The sequence below is a fragment of the Chiloscyllium plagiosum genome, unplaced genomic scaffold (genome assembly GCF_037043375.1).
Source record: "Chiloscyllium plagiosum isolate Xiang-an unplaced genomic scaffold, Cpla_swu_hap1 HiC_scaffold_2, whole genome shotgun sequence".
Classification (NCBI taxonomy): Eukaryota; Metazoa; Chordata; class Chondrichthyes; order Orectolobiformes; family Hemiscylliidae; genus Chiloscyllium; species Chiloscyllium plagiosum.
The window spans coordinates 151,581,163-151,607,865 of NW_028270140.1; the positions used below are offsets into that span (position 1 = coordinate 151,581,163).

Sequence of the window (26,703 nt, forward strand, 5' to 3'; positions counted from 1 at the left end):
ACATAGTCTCCTGGCTGAAAGGTTTGGGCCCCTGGTGTGTTTATCTGATTTTTGTTTCTTCAGTGTTTGGGAGATAGTGTTCCCAGGCCATTTACCATGCTGGTGACAGTCATTCTCAGGAGTTCCTCTGAAGGTAACACGCTGAAGACCTCCACTGGATCAGACACAAGTTATCTTCTATGTTTTCAAACCATTCTGGAATATTTTAAACATGAGATGTGAGCTCTGATCTGACTGGATCTTGGTGGGTAGGCCGCACTTGGGAGAAGGATTGGACCAACATGCTTGCTATTATTTTGGCAGATATGGTTCTCAGGGAAACAATCTTTCGGAGAAGGATAGCCACATCCATAATGATGAGAATGTATTGATAATCCTTTTTTGTTTTGGGAAGCAGTCCCACACAGTACATTAACACCTTACTAAATGGTTCCCAAAACTTGGCATGAGAATCAGAAATGTAGGTTGGGGCTTACTCACAATCTTGCACATGTGACAAATCTTGCAAAAAACCTTGCTTTGCGGAGCTCTGGCCAGCACAAATGCTGGTTGATGTGGGCTAGGGCTTTGCACATACTGACATGCCCAGCTATCAGACTCACGTATGCTAGCTGGAATATTTCCTATCGGCCACCTTGAAAGCATGACCTCCTGTTGGATCACTGTCCATTCCTTGTCTGAAAGTCAATGAGGGGCTGGTTTCCTTTCCTCAGCAGCACCTCATTTATAATGTAGTGGTATTCGGGGACTGTTTCTGCCTCAGCTTCAGTGTGAGCTAGTGTTTTTAACAATGTGTTAGCTTGTTGTGCTGCGACTAAATGTTATACCTCAGCTGATGCTTTTAATCCACAAGTTAGATCTCAGGCAAAAAATGCCTTGGCAGATCATTTGAATCCTCATGTGTAACATCCCCTAATTCTGCAAGTAATGCTCCAGCATTGAATGCAAACAAATCTATACTGTGGCAACGCAAACTCAAGAAAGCCTTTTGGAGTTTTAACATGGCAATTTACCCAGTCTAATTTTTTATTTAATCTGTGGATTCATGATCAGAACCTCAAATCTTTTATGATCAGACCCCAGGTGACATATCCCTAGTTATTACAGTACTGGAAGGATACTCCTTAACATCTTGGGTGAGGAGGGATGAATTGGCTGCTCCTCCTTATTCACTGCCTCCTCAATTGGTTTCAATAGGTTAATTGAAGAAAATCCATCTCTTGTAGATTCCTTTCCCCCGCCCCCGATTAAATTAATTTATACTCTCAAAGATGCCAATTTAACAAAGTTTTCTTGATTTAAAAGAGTGAATTTATTCATTACTAAATTTGAAAAAGAATTTGAAACGCAATATACTTAAATACAACTTAGGAATAACAAGTGAATCAAAAAGGAAGATAAATGATTAGTCTCCCTGAGTTTTTATGAAAAGTAGATTGTGAAATGTTGATAATTTAATCATTGATTTTGGCCATCTAGTCTCTTACATATGGTTGAAATGCTTTATCTTCTGTTTCCCTTTGATGGTAGACAATAGACAATAGGTGCAGGAGTAGGTCATTCGGCACTTCGAGCCAGCACCACCATTCATTATGATCATGACTGATCATCCTCAATCAGTATCCTGTTCCTGCCTTATCCCCATAATCCTTGATTCCACTATCTTTAAGAGCTCTATCCATCGCTTCCTTGAAAGTGGACTTGGCCTCCACTACCCTCCGGGGCAGAGCATTCCATACACCCACCACTCTCTGGGTGAAGAAGTTTTTCCTCAATTCTGTTCTAAATGGCCTACCCCTTATTTTTAAACAGTGTCCTCTGGTTCTGGACTTACCTATCAGCGTAAATATGCTTCCTGCCTCCAGAGTGTCCAATCCTTTAATAACCTTATATGTCTCAATCAGATCCCCACTCCTCCTTCTAAACTCAAGTCTATACAAGCCCAGTCGCTCCAATCTTTCAACATATGATAGTCCTGCCATTCCGGGATTTGACCTCATGAACCTACCCTGCACTCCCTCAATAGCCAGAATGTCCTTCCTCAAATTTGGAGATCAAAACTGCACACGATACTCCAGGTGCGGTCTAACCAGGGCCCTGTACAGCTGAAGGACCTCTTTACTCCTATACTCAATTCCTCTTGTTATGAAGACCAGCATGCCATTAGCTTTCTTCACTGCTTGCTGTACCTGCATGCTTGCTTTCATTGACTAATGTACAAGAACACCTAGATCTCGTTGTACTTCCCCTTTATCTAACTTGACTGCATTTAGGTAGTAATCTGCCTTCCTGTTCTTGCCACCAAAGTGGATAGCCACACATTTATCCACATTAAATTGCATCTGCCATGCATCTGTCCACTCACCTAGCCTGTCAAAGTCACCCTGTATTCTCATAGCATCCTCCTCACATTTCACCCTGCCATCCAGCTTTATGTCATCCGCAAATTTGCTAATATTACTTTTAATACCTTCATCTATATCATTAAGGTATATTGTAAACAGCTGCAGTCCCAGTACCGAACCTTGTGGTACTCCACTGATCACTGTCTGCCATTCCAAAAGGGACCCGTTTATCACTACTCTTTGCTTCCTGCCAGCCAGCCAATTTTCAATCCAAGTCAGTATTTTGCCCCCAATACCATGTGCCCTAACTTTGCTCTCTAATCTCCTATGTGGGCCTTTATCAAAGGCTTTCTGAAAGTCCAGGTACACTACATCCACTGTCTCTCCCTTGTCCATCTTCATAGTTACATCCTCACAAAATTCCAGAAGATTAGTCAAGCATGATTTCCCCTTCGTAAATCCATGCTTACTCTGATCTATCCTGTTACTACTATCCAGATGTGTTGTAATTTCATCTTTTATAATTGATTCCAGCATCTTGCCCACAACTGACGTCAGGCTAACTGGTCTATAATTCCCTGTTTTCTCTCTCCCTCCTTTCATGAAAAGTGGGACAACATTAGCCACCCTCCAATCTGCAGGTAGTCTGATCCTGAATCTATAGAACATTGGAAAATGATTACCAATACATCCCCGATTTCGAGAGCTACCTCCTTCAGTACCCTGGGATTCAGACCATCAGATCCCGGGGACTTATCAGCCTTCAGACCTAACAGTCTCTCCAACGCCATTTCCTGCCTCATATAAATTCCCTTCAGTTCATCTATTACCCTTGGTAATGTTTAACGTCCATCAAAGGGAAACAGAAGATAAAGGATTTCAACCATATGTAAAAGACTAAATGCGCAAAATCAATGATTAACCTATCAACATTTCACAACCACCTGATGAAGGAGCAGCACACCAAAAGCTAGTGCTTCCAAATAAACCTGTTGGACTATAACCTGGTGTTGTGTGATTTTTAACTTGGTACACCCCAGTCCAACACCAGCGACTCCAAATCATGCATTCAAAATGTTAGTTATTCATTGGATCATTTTTTTCTTTATCTTTTAATGGGTGGCACGGCGGTTAGCACTGCTGCCTTACAGCGCCAGAGACCTGGGTTCAATTCCCGCCTCAGGCAACTGTCTGTGTGGAGTTTGCACATTCTCCTCGTGTCTGCGTGGGTTTCCTCCGGGTGCTCCGGTTTCCTCCCACAGTCCAAAAATGTGCAGGTTAGGTGAGTTGGCCATGCTAAATTGCCCATAGTGTTTGGTGAAGGGAAAATGTAGGGGAATGGGTCTGGGTGGGTTGCTCTTCGGAGGGACTTGTTGGGCCAAAAGGCCTGTTTCCACACTCTTAGGGAATCTAATCTCTAATCTTTTTTTTTGGCAGCCACCTTAAATCGGCATTCTCTGACTCTTGATGCTTTCGCCAATCTTGTACCTCTTTCTCTATCCAAAGAGCTCTGCATTTATTTGTCCAAACATTTCCCCTCAAGAGAACTTATCTTGACTGTACTTAAGTTACCTCCTCGTTGAAAGCTGGCCTGTTGTTAGTTACAGTTTAGTTTACCAATCTTTAAATGCACTTTATGTAGACCAGATTGATTTCACTTCATTAGTTTACATCCCCCAACTGGTTACTCTTAATCAGAATTACTTGCTTCTCAGGCCTTTCCATAGCTAATCTAAACCCTACTAAATAATAACCACTATTTTCGAAATGTTTCCAACTGTTTCCTGATTCACCTAATCCACCTCAATCTCAAGAACTCGTCCAGCGATGCCTGTTTTCTTATTGGATTAAACATATACCAATGTAGAAAATTCTTCTTTAAGCTCTAAGGGAATTCCTGCCCTTTTCTCCCCTGTATACATCCCAGTTTATATTTGAATATTAGGTTACTATAATCCTAGAATTCTTGCACTCTTCCGCAATTTCCTTACAAGTGTGTACCTCTGCAACTTTCCTATGAGTTGGTCGCTGATAAATTACATTGAACGATGTAATTGCACATTTTTGTTCATTGGTTCTAGCTAAGTCAATTTTTTTCCTTGACCTCTCTGCGACATCATCTCTCTCTAGCGCTGCAATGTTTTCCTTGAACAATACTGCCCACACCTCTTGTTTTCATAACTTCCCTAACTTGATCTTTCCTGGACGTATTCTATTGAAGAATATTTAATACTTTGTTCTGCCTCATCTTTGAACCAGGACTCTGTATCCACCACTACATCACATTTCCACATGGATATCTGCAATGGTTACTCACTGATCTTATTTACCACGATCCATGCATTCAACTACACAGGCAGTAACCTTGTCTTTATTATTTTTATTCTTTCTCTGATCTCATTTATTTCATTCTCTTGTGCCATCTGTCTCTCAAATATTCTTGCAATTTCTCTTGAATATTGACATCTGATTCTCAGACCACTGCCAAACTAAATGTAGAGAAGGGGATACGGTCTCGGGATATGGCGTAGACCAATTTGAACTAAGCTGAGCAAGCACTTCTTCACTCAAAGAGTAGTGAATCTGTAGAATTCTCCACCACAAGACACTGTATAAAACCAAGAAAGAAATACATTTTTGGGGGCTTTAAAAGTACTAAGTGATACGGGGAGAAAGCAGGAAGATAGAAGTGAAATAGAGCATTAGCTATGATCATATTCAATGATAAGCAGGTTTGAAGGGCCAAATGGCCTACTCTCTTAGTTTCTATGTTTCTGTATAAATCCTAATTTCTGCATAGCGCAGGTTTGTTCATTTGACAGATAATGAAGATCTTAATCCGAGATGCCTGGGGTCCCACATTGGGTGATGATTTTTTTCAAAGCACTTTATTTTTCCAAAATGCTGAACTATGTTGGTGGTGATAAAAGGCCCATGTTATGGGTACAAATGTCTGTAGTAGAGAGGAGGAGATGCTGGATGTCTTAAAATGCATAAAAGTGGATAAATTTCCAGGACCTGATCAGGTGTACCCTAGAACTCTGTGGGAAGCTAGGGAAGTGATTACTGGTCCCCTTGCTGAGATATTTGTATTATCGATAGCCCCAATGAAGTGTTTGAACACTGGAGTTTGGCTAACGTGGTACCACTATTTAAGAAAAATGGTAAGAAAAAGCTAAGAACTGTAGACCAGTGAGCCTATTATCAATGGTGGGCAAGTTGTTGGAGGGATCCTGATGGACAGAATTTACATGTATTTCAAAAGGCAAACACTGATTAGGGACAGTCAGTAGGCTTTGCGCATAGGAAATCATGTCTCATGAACTTAATTGAGATTTTTCGAAGAAGTAATGAAGAGGATTGATGAGGGCAGAGAGGAATGTGATCTTTATAGACTTCAGTAAGGCTTTCGATAAGGTTTTGCATGGTAGACTATTTAACAAGGTTAGATCACATCAAATACAGGGAGAACTAACCATTTGGATACAGAGGTAAAAACAATAACTGCAGATGCTGGAAACCAGATTCTGGATCAGTAATGCTGGAAGAGCACAGCAATTCAGGCAGCATCCAACGAGCAGCGAAATCGACATTTCGGGCAAGGGCCATTCATCAGGAATAAAGCCAGAGAGCCTGAAGTGTGGAGAGATAAGCTAGGGGAGGGTGGGGGTGGGGAGAGAGTAGCATAGAGTACAATGGGTGAGTGGGGGAGGAGATGAAGGTGATAGGTCAGGGAGGAGAGGGTGGAGTGGATAGGTGGAAAAGGACTTGGATAGAGGTGAGGGAGGAGGTGTGGGCGCAGCCCTAAAGGAGCCTTCCACAGTAAAACCTGCGCCCACACCTCCTCCCTCACCTCTATCCAAGGCCCTAAAGGAGCCTTCCACATCCATCAAAGTTTTACCTGCACATCCACCAATATCATTTATTGTATCCATTGCTCGCGATGTGGTCTCCTCTACATTGGGAGACTGGGTGCCTCCTAGCAGAGCGCTTTAGGGAACATCTCCGAGACACCCGCACCAATCAACCAAACCGCCCCGTGGCCCAACATTTCAACTCCCCTTCCCACTCTGCCGAGGACATGGAGGTCCTGGGCCTCCTTCACCGCCGCTCCCTCACCACCAGACGCCTGGAGGAAGAACGCCTCATCTTCCGCCTCGGAACACTTCAATCCCAGGGCATCAATGTGGACTTCAACAGCTTCCTCATTTCCCCTTCCCCCACCTCATCCTAGTTTCAAACTTCCAGCTCCGCACTGTCCCCTTGACTTGTCCGGACTTGTCCGACCTCCCTCGCTCCTTTTCCACCTATCCACTCCACCCTCTCCTCCCTGACCTATCACCTTCATCTCCTCCCCCACTCACTCATTGTACTCTATGCTACTCTCTCCCCACCCCCACCCTCCCCTTGCTTATCTCTCCACACTTCAGGCTCTCTGCCTTTATTCCTGATGAAGGGCTTTTGCCTGAAACATCGATTTCGCTGCTCGTTGGATGCTGCCTGAATTGCTGTGCTCTTCCAGCACCACTGATCCAGCATTTGGATACAGAACTGGCTCAAAGGTAGGAGATAGAGGGTGGTGCTGGAGGCCTGTGACCAGTCGTGTGCCTCAAGGATCAGTATTGGGTCCATTGCTTTTTGTCATTTACATAAATGATTTGGATGTGAATATAGGAGGAATGATGAGGAAGCATGCAGGGGTGTCAGGGTGGCTCAGTGGTTAGCACTGTTGCCTCACAACGCCAGGGTCCTGGGTTCAATTCCAGCCTTGGGTGATTGTCTGTGTGGAGTTTGCACATTCTCCCTGTGTCTGTGTGGGTTTCCTCTGGGTGCTCGGGTTTCTTCCCACTGTCCAAAGATGTGCAGGTTGGGTGGATTGGCCATGCTAAATTGCCCTGTAGTGTCCAAGGATGTGTAGGTTAGGTGGATTAACTGTGGGAAATGCAGGGTTGTAGGTTGTTGGGGGGAGGGGGGAGGGGGTTGCTGAGTCTGCTTGTGATGCTCTTTGGAGAGTTGGTGTGGGCTTTTTGCACTGAATGGTCTGTTTCTACAATATAGGATTCTATGATTCTATGGGCACCAAAATTGGAGGTATAGTGGACAGCCAAGAAGGTTACCTCAGAGTACAACAGGACCTTGATCTAGAGTGTGGAGAGGTAGCAGATGGAATTTAATTTAGGTAAATGTGCGGTGCTGCATTTTTGAAAGACAAATCAGGACAGGACTTTTACATTTAATGGTAAAGTCTTTGGAAGTGTTATTCAACAAAGACACCTTAGAGTGCAGGTTCATAGTTCCTTGAAAGTAGAGTCACAGGTCGACAGGATAGTGAAGAAGGTCTTTGGTATGCTTGTCTTTATTGGTCAGTCTTTTGAGCATAGTGGTTGGGAGGCCATGTTGTGGCCATACAGGACATTGAATAGTGCATTCAATTCTGGCTCCTGGCTATAGGAAAGATATTAGAGAATTTGAGAAGATTTGTAGTTCAGGTTAAGGTTCTGGATGTAGGTTTCCTTGCTGACCTGGAAGGTTTATGTTCAGACATTTCATCACCATACTAGGTAACATCTTCAGTGAGCCTCTGGATGACGTATTGCTGATGATTCCTACTTCCTACTTATTTGTTTGGGTTTCTTTGGGTTGGTGATCTCATTTCCTGTGGTGATGTCATTTCCTGTTTTTTTTCTCAGGGGTTGGTAAATCGGGTCCAAGTCAATGTGTTTGTTGATAGAGTTCTGGTTGGAATGCCATGCTTCTAGGGATTCTCATGAATGTCTCTGTCTGGATGGATGTGTTGTCCCAGTCGAAGTGGTGTCCTTCCTCATCTGTATGTAAGGATATTAGTGAGAGAGGATCATGTCATTTTGTGGCTAGTTGGTGTTCATGTATCCTGGTGGCTAGTTTTCTGCCTGTTTGTCCAATGTAGTATTTGTTACAGTTCTTGCACGGTATTTTGTAAATGACATTAGTTTTGCTTGTTTTCTGTATGGGATCTTTCAAGTTCATTAGCTGCTGTTTTAGTGCGTTGGTAGGTTCATGGGCTACCGTAATGCCAAGGGGTCTGAGTAGTCTGGCAGTCATTTCTGAGATGTGTTTGATGTAGGGGAGATTGGCTAGGGTTTCTGGGCGTGTTTTGTCTGCTTGTTTGGGTTTGTTGCTGAGAAATCTGTGGACTGTGTTCATTGGGTACCTGTTCTTTTTGAATACACTGTCAAGGTGATTTTCCTCTGCTCTGTGTAGTTCCTCTGTGCTGCAGTGTGTGGTGGCTTGTTGGAATAATGTTCTGATGCAGCTTCATTTGTGGATGTTGGGGTGATTGCTTCTGTAGTTCAATATTTGGTCTGTATGTGTTGTTTTCGTGGAAATGCTGGTTTGAAGTTCTCCATTGGCTGTTCGCTCTATTGTGACATCTAGGAATGGCAGTTTGTTGTTGTTTTCCTCCCCTTTAGTGAATTTTATGGCAGTGAGGGGTCTTGAAGGTTTCCTCTAATTTGTTTCGTTTCGTGATGACAAAGGTGTCATCCACGTAGCGGACCTAAAGTTTGGGTTGGATGGTTGGCAGAGCTGTTTATTCAAGTCTCTGCATTACTGCCTCTGCTAAGAACCCTGATATCAGAGAACCCATGTGTGTTCTGTTGGTTTGTCTGTAGGTTTTGTTGTTGAAGATGAAGTGGGTGGTAAGACATAGGTCCATTAGCTTGACCATATTCTTCTTGCTGATGAAGTTGGTGGTGTTTGGTATGTGTGTCTTTGGGTCTTCTAATAGTGTAGTCAGTGTTTCCTTGGCCAGGTTAATGTTGATGTAGAAACCCTCACCACTCTCCCCTAATCAAAGACATCTTGGAAATGACTGCCAGACTACTCAGACCCCTTATCATCATGGTAGCCCACAAACCCACCAACGCACTAAAACAGCAGCTAATGATCTTGAAAGACCCTATACAAACAACAAGCAAAACTAATGTAATTTACAAAATACCGTGCAAAGACTGTAACAAACACTACATTTGACAAACAGGCAGAAAACTAGCCACCAGGATACATGAACATCAACTAGCCATAAAACAACATGACCCTCTCTCACTGATATCCTTACATACAGATGAGGAAGGACACACTTCGACTGGGACAACACATCCATCCTTGGACAAGCCAAACAGAGACATACACAAGAATGCCTAGAAGCATGACATTCCAACCGGAACTCTATCAACAAACACATTGACTTGGACCCAATTTAGCAACCCCTGAGAAAAAGAACAGGAAATGACATCACTATAGGAAATGACATCACCAACCCAAAGAAAAATATAAATAAGTAGCAGGAATCATCAGCAATACTTCGTCCAGAGGCTCACTGAAGATGTTACCTAGTATGGTGACGAAACGTCTGAACATAAACTTTCCAGCTTAGCGAGCAAACCTACATCCATAGGAAAGATATTGTGAAACTTGAAAGGATTCAGAAAAGATTTACAAGGATATTAGGAGAAAGTGAGGACTATAGATGCTGGAGAGTCAGAGTTCATAAAGTGTAGCACTGGAAAAAGCATAGCAGATCAGGCAGTATCTGAGTAGCAAGAGAATCGATGGTTCTGGCACAACCCTTCTTCAGGACTGGCTTGCTCCTGAGATTCTGTCTGACCTGCTATGTTTTTTCCAGTGCCATGCTTTCCAAGAATATTGCCAGGGTTGGAGAGTTTGAGCTCTCGGGAGAGGCTGAGTAGTTTGGGGCTGTTTTCCCTAGTCTTGGAGGCTGAGGGGTGACCGTATAGAGGTTTATAAAATCATGAGGGGCATAGATAGGATGACTAGTCAAGGTCTTTTCCCCAGCGTAATGGAGTTCAGAACTAGAGGGCATAGGTTTAAGGTGAGAGGGGAAAGATTTAAAAGGGACCTAATGGACAACGTTCTCATGCAGAGGGTGGTGTGTGTATGGAATGAGCTGCCAGAGGAGAGGTGGGTGGAGGCTGGTACAATTATAATCTTTAACAGGCATCTGGATGGGTATTTGAATAGGAAGGGTTTAGAGGGATATGGGCCAAATACTGGGAAATTATACAATGTTTTTCTGTTTTCTCTAGAATTTAGAAGTGATCTAATCATAGTTGTCAAGATATTAACAAAAAAAAACATGGTAGATAAAGATAAATTGTTTCCACTGGTTGGAGATTCTAGAAATGGGGACATATCTGAAAGTTAGAGCCAGACTGTTCATGAGGGATCATAGAAAGCACTTCTATAGACAAAGGACGGTAGTTGTTTGGAATTCTCTTCCACAAATGGCAGTAGCCAATCGATCAGTTGTCAATTTTAAATCTGAGACAGATAATGTTTTGTTAAGCAGAGGTATCAAGGGATATGAGGAATGGCAGACATATGGAATTATGCCATAGATCAGCCATGTTCACATTGGGTGGCGGTGCAGACTCAAGGGGCTAAATGATCTACTCCTGTTCTTATGTTCCCTGGGGCTCTCCACTAGTTACAGTTTGCTATTCTAAAAATACTGCCTCATCAATTCTCTGTCTTCAATTAGTTAGCCAATCCTCTACCCATGCTGGTATATCAATGCCAACATTATGGGATTATCTGTTACCTTGGTAATGGATGTCTTTTGGAAATCCCAATATATTATATCCCCTGCTTCCCCTTTATCTATGTTGCTTGTTACCTCCTTAAAAAAATTCTGATTTTCCCTTCATGAAGCCATGTTGACTCTGCCTATTGATATTATACTATTACATACTTCATAATACTCTGACATATTCCCAAAAACAGACATTAAGCTTCCTGATCTTTGGTTACCTGATCGTTTTTCTCTATCACTCCTTGTATAAAGCTTTTACATTACTGGTAGCCCAAACCTCTGGGATAGTTCAAGAATCGTAAGATTCTTGAAGGATTACTATCTGTACCTGTCTCTGCAGTTACTTTAGTTAAAATGTTTTGGATGCAACCCATTAGGAGGTGATTACCTAGTTGGTGGACTGTCTTATGGCGGATGATGGAATTTGAATTCAGCAAAGAAAGTCTGGAATGAAGACTCTCTAATTATGAACATGAATACATTGCTAATTGTCTGAAAGAACCATCTGGTTCACTAATGTTGTTTAGGGAAGGAAACTGCCATCCTTGCCTGGTCTGGCCTACATGTGACTTCAGATCCACAGCAATGTGGTTAATGCTTAGCTGCCCACTGGGCTACTAAGGATAGGCAATAAATGCTGGCCTAGCCAGTGACATCCTCATCCTCTGAAGGAATTTAAAGAAAAGGTCCAGGAGGTATATAGGTCTTGAGACTCAGTTTCTCAAATATATTTTTCTCTAAGCATAGTTGTTGTAGTTTTGGAATGCTATTACTGTCTGTGGAGATTAATGTTCTACTCACTTCCTGGTTCTCCATTACTATTTCCCCAGCATAGAGATCTAAGGGGCCTAAGTTCACTTTGGCTCTCTCTTCCTTTTTATATATTTAAAGAAGCTCTTACTGTCTGTGTTTATGTTACTTGCTAGCCTGCTTTCATAGTTTATTTTCTCTCTCCTTATATTTCTTTTGATTATCTTTTGTTGGCTTTTAACACTTTGCCAATCCTGAGATTTAAAATTAATCTTTGCCACATTGAATCTTTTTTCTTTCAATTTGATATTATGCATAACTTCCCTGGTTAACATAGAACATAGAACATTAGAGTGCAGTACAGGCCCTTCGGCCCTCGATGTTGCATCAACCTGTCAAACCAACCTGAAGCCCATCTAACCTACACTATTCCATTTTCATCCATATGTCTATCTAATGACCATTTAAATGCCCTTAAAGTTAGCAATTCTACTATTGTTGCAGGCAGTGTGATCCACGCCCCCTACAAATCTCTGGGTAAAAAACTATCTCTGACATATGATCTGTATCTATCACCCCTCAATTTAAAGCTATGTCCCCTCGTGCTAGCCATCACCATCACCATCTCACTGTCCACCCTATCTAACCTAATTCTTATCTTGTCTGTCTCGATTAAGTCACCTCTCAACCTTCTACTCTCTAACAAACTCAGCTTCAAGTCCCTCAGCCTTTCCTCACAAGACCTTCCCTCCACACCAGGCAACATCCGAGTAAATCTCCTCTGAATCCTTTCCAAAGCTTCCACATCCTTCCTATAATGTAGTGACGAGACTTGTACACAATACTCCAAGTGCAGTCACACCTGCGTTTTGTACAGCTGCAGCATGACCTTGTGGCTCCAAAACTCAATACTTCTATTAATAAAGCTAACACACCATATGCCTTCTTAAAAACCCGATCAACCTGGGTGGCCACTTTCAGGAATCTATGTACATGGACACCGAGATCTCTCTGCTCATCTACACTACCAAGAATCTTACCATTAGACCTTTATTCTTTATTCCTGTTCCTCCTTCCAAACTGATTCACCTCGCACTTTTCCACATTAAATTCCATTTGCCACCTCTCAGCCCAGGTCTGCAGCTTATCCAAATCCCTCTGTAACCTACAACATCCTTCAGTACTGTCCACAACTCCACCAATCTTTGTGTCATCCACAAATCTACTAACCCATCCTTCTACACCCTCATCCAGATAATTTATAAAAATGACAAACAGCAGTGGCCCCACAACAGATACTTGTGGTACACCACTAGAAACTGAACTCCAGGATGAATATTTCCCATCAGCCATCACCCTCTATCTTCTTTCAGCTAGCCAAGCTCTGATCCAAACCGCTAAATCACCCTCAATCACATGCATCTGTATTTTGTACAATAGTCTACCGCAGGGAACCTTATTAAATACATTACTGAAATCCATATACACCACATCAACTGCTTTACCCTCAGCCACCTGTTTGGTCACCATCTCAAAGAACTCAATAAGGTTTGTGAGGCATGACTTACCCTTCACAAATCCATGTTGACTATCCCTAATCAACTTATTCCTCTCTAGATGACTATAAATCTGATCTCTTATAAACCTTTCCAACATTTTACCAACAACTGAAGAAAAGCTCACTGGTCTATAATTACCAGAGTTGTCTCTACTCCCATTCTTGAACAAGGGGACAGCATTTGCTATCCTCCAGTCTTGTGGCACTATTCCTGTAGACAATGGCGACATAAAGATCAAAATCAAAGACTCTGCAATCTCCTTCCCAGAGAATCCTAGGATAAATTCCATCTGACCCAGGGGACTTATCTATTTTCACACTTTCGTGGGCCGAAGGGCCTGTACTGTACAGAATTACTAACATCTCCTCCTTGTGAATGTCAATGCCATCTAGTCTAGTAGCCTGTATCTCAGTATTCTCCTCAACAACATTTTCTTTTTCCAGTGTGAAACTGACAAAACACAGTCATTTAGAACATAGAACAATACAGTACAGAACAGGCCCTTCGGCCCACGATGTTGTGCTGAACATTTGTCCTAGCTTAAGCACCTATCCATGTACCTATCCAATTGCCGCTTAAAGGTCACCAATGATTCTGACTCTACCACTCCCACAGGCAGCGCATTCCATGCCCCCACCACTCTCTGGGTAAAGAAACCACCCCTGACATCTCCCCGATACCTTCCACCCTTCACCTTAAATTTATGTCCCCTTGTAACACTCTATTGCACCCGGGGAAAAAGTTTCTGACTGTCTACTCTATCTATTCCTCTGATCATCTTATAAACCTCTACCAAGTCACCCCTCATCCTTCGCAGTTCCAACGAGAAAAGGCCTAGCACTCTCAACCTATCCTCGTACGACCTATTCTCCATTCCAGGCAACATCCTGGTAAATCTTCTCTGCACCCTCTCCAAAGCTTCCACATCTTTCCTAAAGTGAGGCGACCAGAACTGCACACAGTACTCCAACTGTGGCCTAACCAAAGTCCTGTACAGTTGCAACATCACTTCACGACTCTTGAATTCAATCCCTCTGCTAATGAACGCTAATACCCCATAGGCCTTCTTACAAGCTCTATCCACCTGAGTGGCAACTTTCAAAGATGTATGAACATAGACCCCAAGATCCCTCTGTTCCTCCACCTCACTAAGAACCCTACCGTTAACCCTGTATTCCGCATTCTTATTTGTCTTTCCAAAATGGACAACCTAACACTTGGCAGGGTTGAACTCCATCTGCCACTCCTCAGCCCAGCTCTGCATCATATCTAAGTCCCTTTGCAGCCGACAACAGCCCTCCTCACTATCCACAACTCCACCAATCTTCGTATCATCTGCAAATTTACTGACCAACCTTCGAGTCCCTCATCCAAGTCATTAATAAACATTACAAACAGCAGAGGACCCAGAACTGATCCCTGCGGAACTCCACTTGTAACTGGGCTCCAGGCTGAATATTCGCCATCTACCACCACTCTCTGACTTCGACCGGTTAGCCAGTTTTCTATCCAATTGGCCAAATTTCCCTCTATCCCATGCCTCCTGACTTTCCGCATAAGCCTACCATGGGGAACCTTATCAAATGCCTTACTAAAATCCATGTATACTACATCCACTGCTCTACCCTCATCCACATGCTTGGTCACCTCCTCAAAGAATTCACTCAGACTTGTAAGGCAAGACCTACCCTTCACAAATCTGTGCTGGCTGTCCCTAATCAAGCAGTGTCTTTCCAGATACTCATAAATCCTATCCCTCAGTACCCTTTCCATTACTTTGCCTACCACCGAAGTAAGACTAACTGGCCTGTAATTCCCGGGGTTATCCCTATTCCTTTTTTTGAACAGGGGCACAACATTCGCCACTCTCCAGTCCCCTGGTACCACCCCCGTTGACAGTGAAGATGAAAAGATCATTGCCAACGGTACTGCAATTTCCTCTCTTGCTTCCCACATAATCCTAGGATATATCCCGTCAGGCCCTGGGGACTTGTCTATCCTCAAGTTGTTCAAAATGTCCAACACATCTTCCTTCCTAACAAGTATCTCCTCTAGCTTACCAGTCCGTTTCACACTCTCCTCTTCAACAATACGGTCCCTCTCGTTCGTAAATACTGAAGAAAAGTACTCATTCAAGACCTCTCCTATCTCTTCCGACTCAATACACAGTCTCCCACTATTGTCCATGATCGGACCTACCCTCGTTCTCGTCATTCTCATGTTTCTCACATACGCATAAAAGGCCTTGGGGTTATCCTTGATCCTATCCGCCAAAGATTTTTCATGCCCTCTCTTAGCTCTTCTAATCCCTTTCTTCAGGTCCCTTCTGGCTATCCTGTATCCCTCCACTGCTCTGTCTGAACCCTGTTTCCTCAACCTTATGTAAGTCTCCTTCTTCCTCTTTACAAGACATTCAACCTCCCTCGTCAACCAAGGTTCCCTCACACGACCATTTCTTTCCTGCCTGACAGGTACATATATATCAAGGACACGTCGTATCTGTTCCTTGAAAAAGTTCCACATTTCCACGACATCCTTCCCTGACAGCCTATGCTCCCAACTTATGCTCCTCAGATCCTGTCTTACAGCATCGTATTTACCCTTCCCCCAATTGTAAAACCTACCCTGTTGCACGCACCTATCTCTCTCCATAACCAAGGTGAAAGTCACAGAATTGTGGTCACCATCACCAAAATGTTCACCCACTAACAAGCCCATCACTTGTCCCGGTTCATTACCGAGTACCAAATCCAATATGGCCTCCCTCTGGTCGGACAATCTACATACTGAGTTAGAAAAGCTTCCTGTACACACTGCACAAACACCGCCCCATCCAATCTACTTGATCTAAAGAGCTTCCAATCAATATTTGGGAAGTTGAAATCGCCCATGACTACGACCCTGTGGCTTCTGCACCTTTCCAAAATCTGTTTCCCAATCTGTTTCTCCACATCTCTGCTGCTATTGGGGGGTCTGTAGTAAACACCCAACAAGGTGACTGCACCTTTCCTATTTCTGACTTCAGACCATACTACCTCCAAAGGCAGATCCCACTCGAACTGCCTTTCTGCAGCCGTTATACCATTTCTAATTAGCAACGCCACCCCCCCTCCTTTTTTACCACCCTCCCTAATCTTACTGAAACATCTGTAACCAGGAACCTCCAACAACCATTCCTGTCCCTCTTCTACCCACGTTTCCGTGATGGCCACAACATCGTAGTCCCAGGTACCGATCTACGCCTTAAGTTCACCCACCTTATTTCTGATACTCCTTGCGTTGAAGTATACACACTTGAACCCATCTCTGTGTCCGCAAGTATTCCCTGTCAGTGCTACCTTCTTCACAGCCTCCCTACATTCATGGACATCCTGACAAACAGCTAGCCTACTTGCTGGACTACAAGTCCGGATCCCATCCCCCTGCCAAATTAGTTTAAACCCCACCGAAGAGTGCTAGCAAACCTACCCCCAGGATATTGGTGCCCTTCTGGTTCAGGTGCAACCCGTCCTGCTTGTACAGGTCACACCTTCCCCAGAATGCAGTCCAATTGTCCAAATACCTGAAGCCCTCCCTCCTACACCATCCTTGCAGCCACGTGTTCAACTGCACTCTCTCCCTATTCCTTGCCTCACTGTCACGTGGCACCGGCTACAACCCAGAGATGATGACTCTGTCCTAGCTTTTAGCTTCCAGCCTAACCCCCTGAGCTCTTGAATGACCACCGCACCCCTCTTCCTACCTATGTCGTTGGTGCCAACGTGCACCGATGTCTCGGACCCTGGCACCCGGGAGGCAACAAACCATCTGAGAGTCTCGCCCATGTCCACAGAACCGCCTGTCCGTCCCTCTAACTAGAGAGTCTCCTATAACTAGCGCTCTCCTCCTGTCCCCCTTTCCCTTCTGCGTCTCAGAGCCAGACCTTGCTCCACAGACCCGGTCACTGCAGCTTACCCTGCTACCCCAACAGTATCCAAAGCGGTATACCTATTGTTTAGGGGAACGACCACAGGGGATCCCTGCACTGCCTGCTTCCTCCTCTTCCCACCTCTAACTGTTACCCAGCTACCTCTGTTCTCTGGCATAGCTATGTCCCTGTAGCTTCTATCTATCACCCTCTCAGCCTCTTGAATAATCCTCAGTTCATCCAACTCCATTTCCAGTTCCCTAACTCGTTCTGTGAGGAGCAGGATCTGACTGCATTTCCTGCAGATGAAGTCGGCAGTAGTATCGGTGGTCACCCCTACCTCGAACATCCTGCAGGAGGAACATTCCACTGCCTGCGCTGCCATTACTCTACACCTCGTCTCCAAAAACAAGAACACTGAGTAGCTTACCTGTGGACTTTAAAATTAGGTTAGAGGAGGAGGATGGGAGGGAGGCCCTACATAGTAGGGCCTGGGGTCTAGAACACACCCACTCAAATATCAATCACTTACCTTCCCGACCAGCTCTGCGCTCCAACCTCACTTCCGCCCAGCTCACGCTGCTCTCTGCTGTGAGAAGACCGTTGGCGTCGAGGTAAGTTCTTTATATATCAATCACTTACCTTCCCGACCAGCTCTGCGCTCCAACCTCACTTCCACCCAGCTCGCGCCGCTCTCTGCACTTCTCCATCTCCTCAGACTCCACACACAACATTCCTTGATTGGCCCTTATCTTTCTCTAGTCATTCTTTTATTCCCGCTATGCCTACAGAAAGCTTTTGGGTTTTTCTTGATACAACCTGCCAACAATAACAGTAAGCTTTCTAGAATCCTTCTTTCTCACTGGGGATATCTTTATTGTTGGTCATGAGCAATGTTTTTAAACACCTGTTAATGTTTCTCAATCATCTTTTCTGCTAAATTACTTTCTGCATCCACTCCAACCAGCTCTGCCCTATTCCCATATAAGTACACTTATTTAACGTTAGCACAGTTTCTCATTCTCAAACTGAATGGTAAATTCTATGATGTTTTGGTTACTTTTCCCTTGAGGATTTTGTTTTAATCATTTATTTAACCTCACTCACTATGTGTGACAACATCTGACTCCACCTGACCTGACTGGACTCCATCATGCAATTCCCTCTGCACTCTCCCAACCTTCCCATCATGCATTTCACTCCTTAATATATTTTTCCTCCTTATGTTAGCTCCCTTGTTGCTCCTATCATGCTGATAGCCTCACATTTCCAAATTGCAATCTCACCCTTGTTGCTGCTGGGTAATGCTACCAACTGCCCCCCTACTGAATGGCGCACGACCCATTAACACATTTACTCTACCCACTTCAATAGCTATACATTCATCTGTGCACTCATTTGTAAACACCCTCAGAAGCCATTCAAATATCTCAAAGATTTTCAGTGTGTTTGTGAATGAAACTTAAGTCCCTGGCCAGAGCTGTAAATAGGTGGAGCGGTTTGTGAGATCCAGTGCTCTAAAGGAAAGCTTTGATTTAAGGTACACTCTGTACTTCTGATGAGGCTGAGATTAGAAGTCTGAGCCAGAGAACAGCAGTGCCAAAGTGAATGATATTCCTCAAAAGATTTCAGCATTAGTTTTACAATTTATTTTCTGAAAACATTGTTGTCTGTCCCTGTGCTGTGTTCATATTCTCTCTCTCTCTACCCCCCTTCACAGCGGTTTCTGATAAGGCTTGGTCACTGACAATCGCGGATGGAGTGAGGGCTGAGGAAGGAGGCTCCGCTGTCTTACCCTGCAGCTTCACCCACCCTGACACTCACCTCACACTCACCGGCTCTGTCATATGGAAAAAATATAAAAAAGGTGCAATCTTTAAGTGTATATATCCTGGTCCAGACCATTCCCAGGGTGAGCTGTGTGAGAATGTGAGACAGCGGGACGGTGGGAATCGATTCAGATTCGTGGGGAACCTCAGCAACAAAGATGCCTCAATAATGATGGAGGGACTGAGCCGGGAGGATGATGGTTCCTATCGGTGTCGTGTGGAGCTCAATATCGGCAAGTTTGGAACTCGGAGAGGAACAGGTCTGGAAGTGGAAGGTGAGGAACAATGTTTGGATGGTGTTGCTGCCCTGACAGCTCAATGGGGACAGGCTCCACCTGGTCAGAATGTCTAGTTTCTGGGAGTGACAATTACTAACAATCTGTCCTGGTCTACTCATTTTGATGCAAGTGACAAGAAAGCATAGCAATATCTTTACTTCCTCAGAAGGCTAAGGAAATTCAGCATTTCCACAAATACTCTGACTAATTTTTAATTAATGCAGCATAGAAAACATCCCAGAAAGCATGACATGGCAACTGCTTTTCCCAAGACCACAAGACACTACAGAGAGTCATGAGCACAGCCCAGTCCATCACACAAACTGGCCTTCCATCCATTGAGAGCTGAAAATGTGTTGCTGGAAAAGCGCAGCAGGTCAGGCAGCATCCAAGGAGCAGGAGAATCGACGTTTCAGGCATGAGCCCTTCTTCAGGAATGAGGAAAGTGTGCCCAGCAGGCTAAGATAAAAGGTAGGGAGGAGGGGCTTGGGGGAGGGGCGTTGGAAATGCGATAGGTATCCTCCCCCTCCCACTCCCCCAAGTCCCTCCTCCCTACCTTTTATCTTAGCCTGCTGGGCAAACTTTCCTCATTCCTGAAGAAGGGCTCATGCCCGAAACGTCAATTCTCCTGCTCCTTGGATGCTGCCTGACCTGCAGCGCTTTTCCAGCAACACATTTTCAGCTTTGATCTCCAGCATCTGCAGTCCTCACTTTCTCCTCCTTCGATCCATTGACCCCATCTATACTTCTCAGTGCCGCAGGAAGCAACCAACATAATCCCAACTTTGGTTACATTGGGCAGAAGATGTAAACATTTCAATACATGTATGAACAGATTCAACAACAGCTTCTTCCCTGCTGTTATCAGCCATTTGAATGGAGCTCCAAACGTTAATGTTGGTCTCACTGTCTCTTTCCTTGCATCCTCACTGTGCTGGAAGAATGTATTCTGCACTATGTTCTGCTATGTGATGCAGTTTGCATGGCACGATCTGCCTGTAGAGCACACAAAACAACAATTTTCATTGTATTTTGGAACATGTGACAATAATAAATCAAATCAAATCAAATCAATAAATCAAGCGATAGTGACCATGAAACTATCATCGATTGTCATAAAAACCAATTCCTGCCACTGTAGAAATTGCAAAACTTGCACCCACACCTCCTCCCTCACCTCTATCCAAGGCCCCAAAGGAGCCTTCCACATCCATCGAAGATTCACCTGCACATCCACCAATGTCATTTATTGTATCCATTGCTCCCAATGCGGTCTCCTTTACATTGGAGAAACGCCTTCTCGCAGAGCGCTTTAGGTAACATCTCCAGGGCACCCACACCAATCAGCCCCATCATCCCGTGGCCAAACATTTCAACTCCACCTCCCACTCTGTCCTGGGCCTCCTCCACCGCTCGTCCCTGACCACCCGACGCCTGGAGGAAGAACGCCTCATCTTCTGCCTCTGAACACTTCAAACCCAGGGCATCAATGTGGACTTCACCAGTTTCCTCATCTCCCCACCCCACCACTTTACCCCAGTTCCAACCTACCAGGTCAGCACCATCCTCATGACCTGTCCTACTTGCCAATGTTCCTTCCCACCAATCCGCTTCACCCTCCTGTCTGATCTATCACCTTCAACCCCACCTCCACCTACCTATTGTACTCTTAGCTACCTTCTCCCCAGCCCCACCACCCTCCCTTTTATCTCTCCACCCCAGAAACTCCCTGCCTCATTCCTGATGAAGGGCTTTTGCCCGAAATGTTGCTTCCCCTGCTGCTCGGATGCTGCCTAACCTGCTGTGCTTTTCCAGCACCACTCTAATCTAGACTCTGATCTCCAACATCTGCAGTCCTCACTTTCACCCAAAAAAACCAATTAGGTTCGCTGATGTCTTTTAGGGAAGGAAATCTCCCTTCCTTACCTGTTCTGGCCTACTTGTGACTCCAGACCCACAGCAATGTAGTCATGGTCATCATTAAACTCTTAATTCCAGTTTTTTATTGGATTAAAATATCACCATCTGCAATGGCAGGAATCAAAACCAGATCCCCTGAGCATTACCTGAGGTCTCAGGATTAATGGCCTAGCAATAATTCTATTGGGCCATCACCTCCTTTGGCAGACAGGAAACAACGAATTATGATTACATTGGGCTTTTTTTTGAGTAGCAGACTTTGACTAGTGGGGCACCACAGGGATCAGTACAGTGATCATAAGGAGTTCAGCCAGGTGGACCTTATAGAATATGAGTTCCCTGATTGAGGCTGTTAATATGGTGCAATCAGGGAGTCCTGGCTGACAGATATAAACAGGCGTGTCAGCAGTTCACTCTGAGAGCTGGCTCTGAGGGGCCTGGATCAGTATCAAGGACTCTCCACATGTGAGTACAGGGTGACTTGGTGATGGGATACCTGCCTCTCTGGAGTTATTTCAGTATGGACCTTAGCTCTTCACAAGATATATTAATCATTCAGATAAGGAAACTACATGCCATACCTCCACATTTCCGACAGCATAACGATGGGTGGGAGGCTGAACTGTGAAGAGAATGCAGAGATGTTTTAGTGTGATTTGGACAAGTTAAATGAGTGGGCAAATGCATGGCAGATGAAGTACCATGTGGATAAATGTGAGGTCATCCACTTTGGTAGCAAAACAGGACAGCAGTTTATGCGAGTGGTGACAGATTGGGAAGGAGAAGTGCAATGAGAGTTGAGTGTCCTTGTACACCAGTCACTGAAAGTAAGCATGCCAGTGCAGCAGGCTGTACTGCATAATGAAAGGATTTGAATACAGGAGCAGCGATGTCTTGCTATAGGTGTTTTGAGCTTTGGTGAAACTGCACCTGGAGCATTGAGTGCAGTTTTGATTTCCTTATCTGAGGAAGGAAGCTCTGACCACGGAGGGAGTGCAACATAGACTGACTACTGGAGTGGCAGGACTGACGTGTAAAGATAGATTACAGGAGTAGGCAGAGTAAATGCGGAAAGATGTTCCCGATAACTGAACATTTTAGAACCAGGGATCACAGTCTAAGGATACGGCATAGGCCAGTTCGGACTGAGGTGAGGAGAAAAATCTCCACTCAGGGTGTGGTGAGGCTGTGGAATTCTCAAACACAGAAAGTGGAGAGGTCAAAATATTAAATGTTTTGAGAAGGAGTTAGGTATAGTTCTTAGGGCTAAAGGAATCAAAGGGCATGGAGAGAAGGCGGGAACAGGTTTCTGAGTTGAGTGATCAGGCATGTTCACATTGAATGGGACAGAGGATTGAATAGGCTAGTTTTGCTGATATTTTCTATAACATATGATAAATATTGATGGAGTTCTCAACTACTCATTTAAAAAAAAAAATCAGTTTTCTGATCAACCTGTGGCATTGCTGCCTCACAGCACGAGGGGCCTGGGTTCGATTCTAGCCTTGGGTGACTGTATGGAGTTTACACATTCTCCCCATGTCTGCGTGGGTTTCTGCTGGATGCTCCAGTTGCTTCCCAAGTCAAAAGCTGTGAAGGTGAGGTGAATTGACCATGGGAAATTGCCTCGTAGTGTCCAGGGATGTGCAGACCAGGCGAATTAACCACAGTTATTAACCAAGTGAGATTATTGGAACTGGGTGGAGTTTTACACCTGAATGGATTGCTCTTCAGACGGTTGGTGCAGACTCGATGGGCCGAATGGCCTCTTTTCGCACTGCAGTGATTCTATAATCTTCTATAATCCCTGGAGCAGGTGGGACTTGAATCCAGACTTCCCTGTCTAGTGTTAGGGATACTATCGCTGCACCACAATAAGACTTTCTTAATTACTCATTTTATTGTGAAGTTGAAATAAATGAAACAAATCAAATTCTGAACTTCAGGGCACTGACCTCATCCATTCTGATGTTTGTCCTTTCCTCAGCTGCTCAGGGAAATGTCTCAGTGGTGAGTGGGACAGAGGGAGATTCAGTTACTTTACCCTGTATCTTCAGGAGCTGGGACTCCCACACCCTGACCACTGTTACCTGGATGAGGAAGGAGCCCTACCAACGCATCGTTACATTTACAGCCCAATCACAGGGAACTTGGACAACTGTACACGGTGGAAATCGGTACGAGCTCATCGGGGACCCAGAGGAGGGAAACGCTTCAACCAGGATAAACCAGCTGAGAGTGAGGGACAATCACACTTACCTGTGTCTGGTGGAATACAGGTCAGAACCTGATTCTCAGTATCTGATCCAGAAAGAGACTCAGCTACAGGTCATACCTGGTAAGAAACTATTCACATATTCTTCACTCTGTAGACGGTGGACAGTGAGGGTGCAACTAATTCTCTGAACTTTTAATGATTTAATTTTCTAGTGAAAGTCATTGAACAAAAACATTCATCCTGTTTCTCTCCACAGGACTTGCAGAATCGGCGTACAACTGAGTCTAAGCCTTATCCAGCCATTCCCAAGGGTACGGGGGTGGGGGGGGGGGGCCTGCTGGAGTAATTTTTGCCCTTGTTGGCACACAGGGCAATGTCCCATTAATGCATCCACGCCTGGCCACCAGGCATAGCTTTCACTGACATCATCATTTTGGATACTCCTCGATGACCCTGGTAGAGTTTAGTCAGCATTAGGCAATGACCTTTTCTTGGGACAATCACCCCTGCTCCCCATAACAATATTGGGTAGAGATAAAAAAAAACTACTGATGCTGGAATCCAAGATTGACAAGCAGGAACCTGGAAGGACACAGCAAACCAGGAAACATCAGAAAGTGGAGAAATCACCTGAAACATTGACTTCGCCACTTCCTGATGCTGCCTGGCTTGCTGTGTTCTTCCAGCCCCCTGCTTGTCTACTCTATAACAATACACCATTCTCTACTGTCAGAGTCCAAACATGTTTCATTTCTATTTGTGACAGCCCTCTGATTTCCCCAATCATCACCAGTTGATTCATTTTGAAAGGATTGAATCATTCTGTGTCCAGAGTCTGATATTGTCAGCTGTGACTGGGAACGTGTCCAGATAATTTGAGACTCTTCCAAATTCTTCCAATGGGGATACTATCAGCGTTGTATCTGCTAATGGGAGGCTGTCCATTGTACCCCAGACAGTATTCTAACTGGTGATTATCAGCATTTGGTATTAGAGCCCATTGCTGAATGCGACCCAAAGTGAAAAGCACCACTCCCTTGTCCTCCTTGAGCAGATCAAACAGGGGTTTGTGTTCCATGAACAACTCATATGCTCCACTTGCCACATTTCCCAACAATAAAGCCAGTTGTAGAGTCTGTGTGAAGTCGAGTTGAGCTTTAGCTCGTCAGTATTTTTATACAGTGCAACATTAATCCAATATATCAACCAATCTCTGAGCACCTCATTAATGGTAAAACCAGTCACATGCTTCTGCCAGTCATCTCAACCTAGTCAACCTGACACGGATTCCCCTGTTTGTTGAATTACTGAGTGAAAATGATAAAATTAGAGGAGACTTGGGATTGTAATATTCCTTAACTATGTCTGTCAATTCTTGAAAGGTTTTGGTCTCTGGCGCCTCAGGGAAAGTTAGGTTCCTAATAACAGAAAAAGCTGCAGCTCCACATGCTGTCAGGAGAATTACTCATTGCTTTTCATCTGTCACAATGTCATCTGTCCAGAAAAAACAAACACATTCTTCCTACATATTGGGCCCAGTCCTTGATGGTAGGATCATACAAGTCAAGATTCCCAAACAAAGGCTTGGTATAAGGAATGCTTACCCCAACTTGACCAGATTCCCTCCTGAGTTTATTAGTCAGATTCTGGTAAAAGCTGATATGCACTTTGTGTGGCTTTTTCACTTCATCATAGTCCCCAAAAACCTGCTTTGATTGTGGTGCAAATACCTCACAAACTTATCTGAGATTTTGGAGAAGATTTGTAGCTCAGGTTGTGAATCAGGTTGTAAATTTGCTCTCTGCGCTAGTGGGTTTGTTCTCAGACATTTTGTCACTGTGCTGGGTAACATCATCAGTGAGCCTCCGATGAAATGTTGGTGTTTTGTCCCACTTTCTATTTATCTGTCTTGGTCTGTTGTGGTGGGTGATATCACTTCCGGTTCTTTATCTGAAAGGTTGGTTAATGGTGTCCAAATCGATATGTTTGTTAATGGAGTTCTGGTTTGAATACCAGGCCCTTAGGAATTCCTGAGCATATCTTTGTTTAGCCTGTCCCAGGATGGATGCATTGTTGCAATTGAACTGGTGTCTCTCTTTGTCTGTGTGTATGGATACCAATGATAGTTGGTCATGTCATTTGGTGGCTTATTGGTGCTCATGTGTTTGATCTATTTTCAGTGCGCTTATTCACCTATCAAAATTAATTTGTTTGATCCTTTCAAACTCTATGTACATCTGACCAGATTCCCTCCTTAGATTCCTAAAACATTATCTGTAGGCTTCTGGTACTGGTTCATATGCACTCAATATGGCATATTTTACCTCATCAGATACCCACCTTAATAGTGATGCACATACTTCACTAGCTCTACCTACCAACTTTGTTTGGATCAACAATAACCACATTGTCATCAGCCATTTAATTTGTTTAGCCACTTTCTCAAATGAAATGAAAAGTTTTCGACTTGGTGTTTTGTCCCACTTGCTTAAACAGATCCCTACCTCGCCTTTGGCTACGATGGTATTGCTTTCCATCGCTGTCCTTTTCATTACTTCTATTTTTCATTTCTACCTCTGCCATTTTAAGTTGACTTTGAATTTTCAGTTCCTACCTCCGAAGTTCAAAACATCTCTCTTTCCTCTTTATTCTCTCTTTCTCTTCCTTCCTGCTGCAAAGGACATCCTTTCCTTTTCTTTTCAATTATTTTAGCCATTTCCAATTATTCTGATTGCACTACTGGCAATTGTAAATGCTGCACTTTTGCCACAATTATTTCTCTTTTCCTCACAGACATTGGCAACTCCAAATCTGAAAGTTTTGCCTTGCGTATTTTCTGTAAAACACCTGAAGTGACTTCTTCCATCTCCAGGAAACTCTTGGCTACTGAAAGAGCCATTACGACACAAGGCAAGTCCTGTTTAACCCAACCAAACTCAATACCTGAAATAAAAGACACTGATGCTTACCAGTCGCTGTCATTAAGTCCTATAATCCAAATCCCATCCTAGAATTAAAGATTTTGATCCTAATTAAGAGTCCCCAATTTGTTATGGACCAGACCAACTCCCTGAAAATGTGTCAAGGAGATAGCCTGAATAGTAACTTTCTCTTATTTTATCAGTTAATGCCAGGCATTGCATTCTAGCTGCAATTCGATTAGTCAGGTTTGAAGCAAAACAAACTTTATTCACTCGCTACAGCTAAAAAAAAACAAAATAAAAATAAAAGACAAGTATTGGCTTTACTGTAGCTCTATTGAAATACTTTACAAAATAATAAACTACTCATTAAATGTTTAAATATA

The 26,703-nt window shown here is 43.9% G+C and overlaps 1 protein-coding gene across 1 annotated transcript in view; it reads left to right on the forward strand.

Annotated features, from left to right (window-relative positions):
* Positions 1 to 26,703, forward strand: part of LOC122557088 (uncharacterized) — a 75,396-nt gene that overhangs the window by 25,155 nt on the left and 23,538 nt on the right. The window contains exons 3-5 of the mRNA XM_087994094.1: positions 18,872 to 19,255; positions 23,166 to 23,516; positions 26,190 to 26,306. Coding sequence (XP_087850220.1) covers positions 18,872 to 19,255; positions 23,166 to 23,516; positions 26,190 to 26,306 — 852 coding nt within the window. The remainder of the gene's footprint in view (positions 1 to 18,871; positions 19,256 to 23,165; positions 23,517 to 26,189; positions 26,307 to 26,703) is intronic.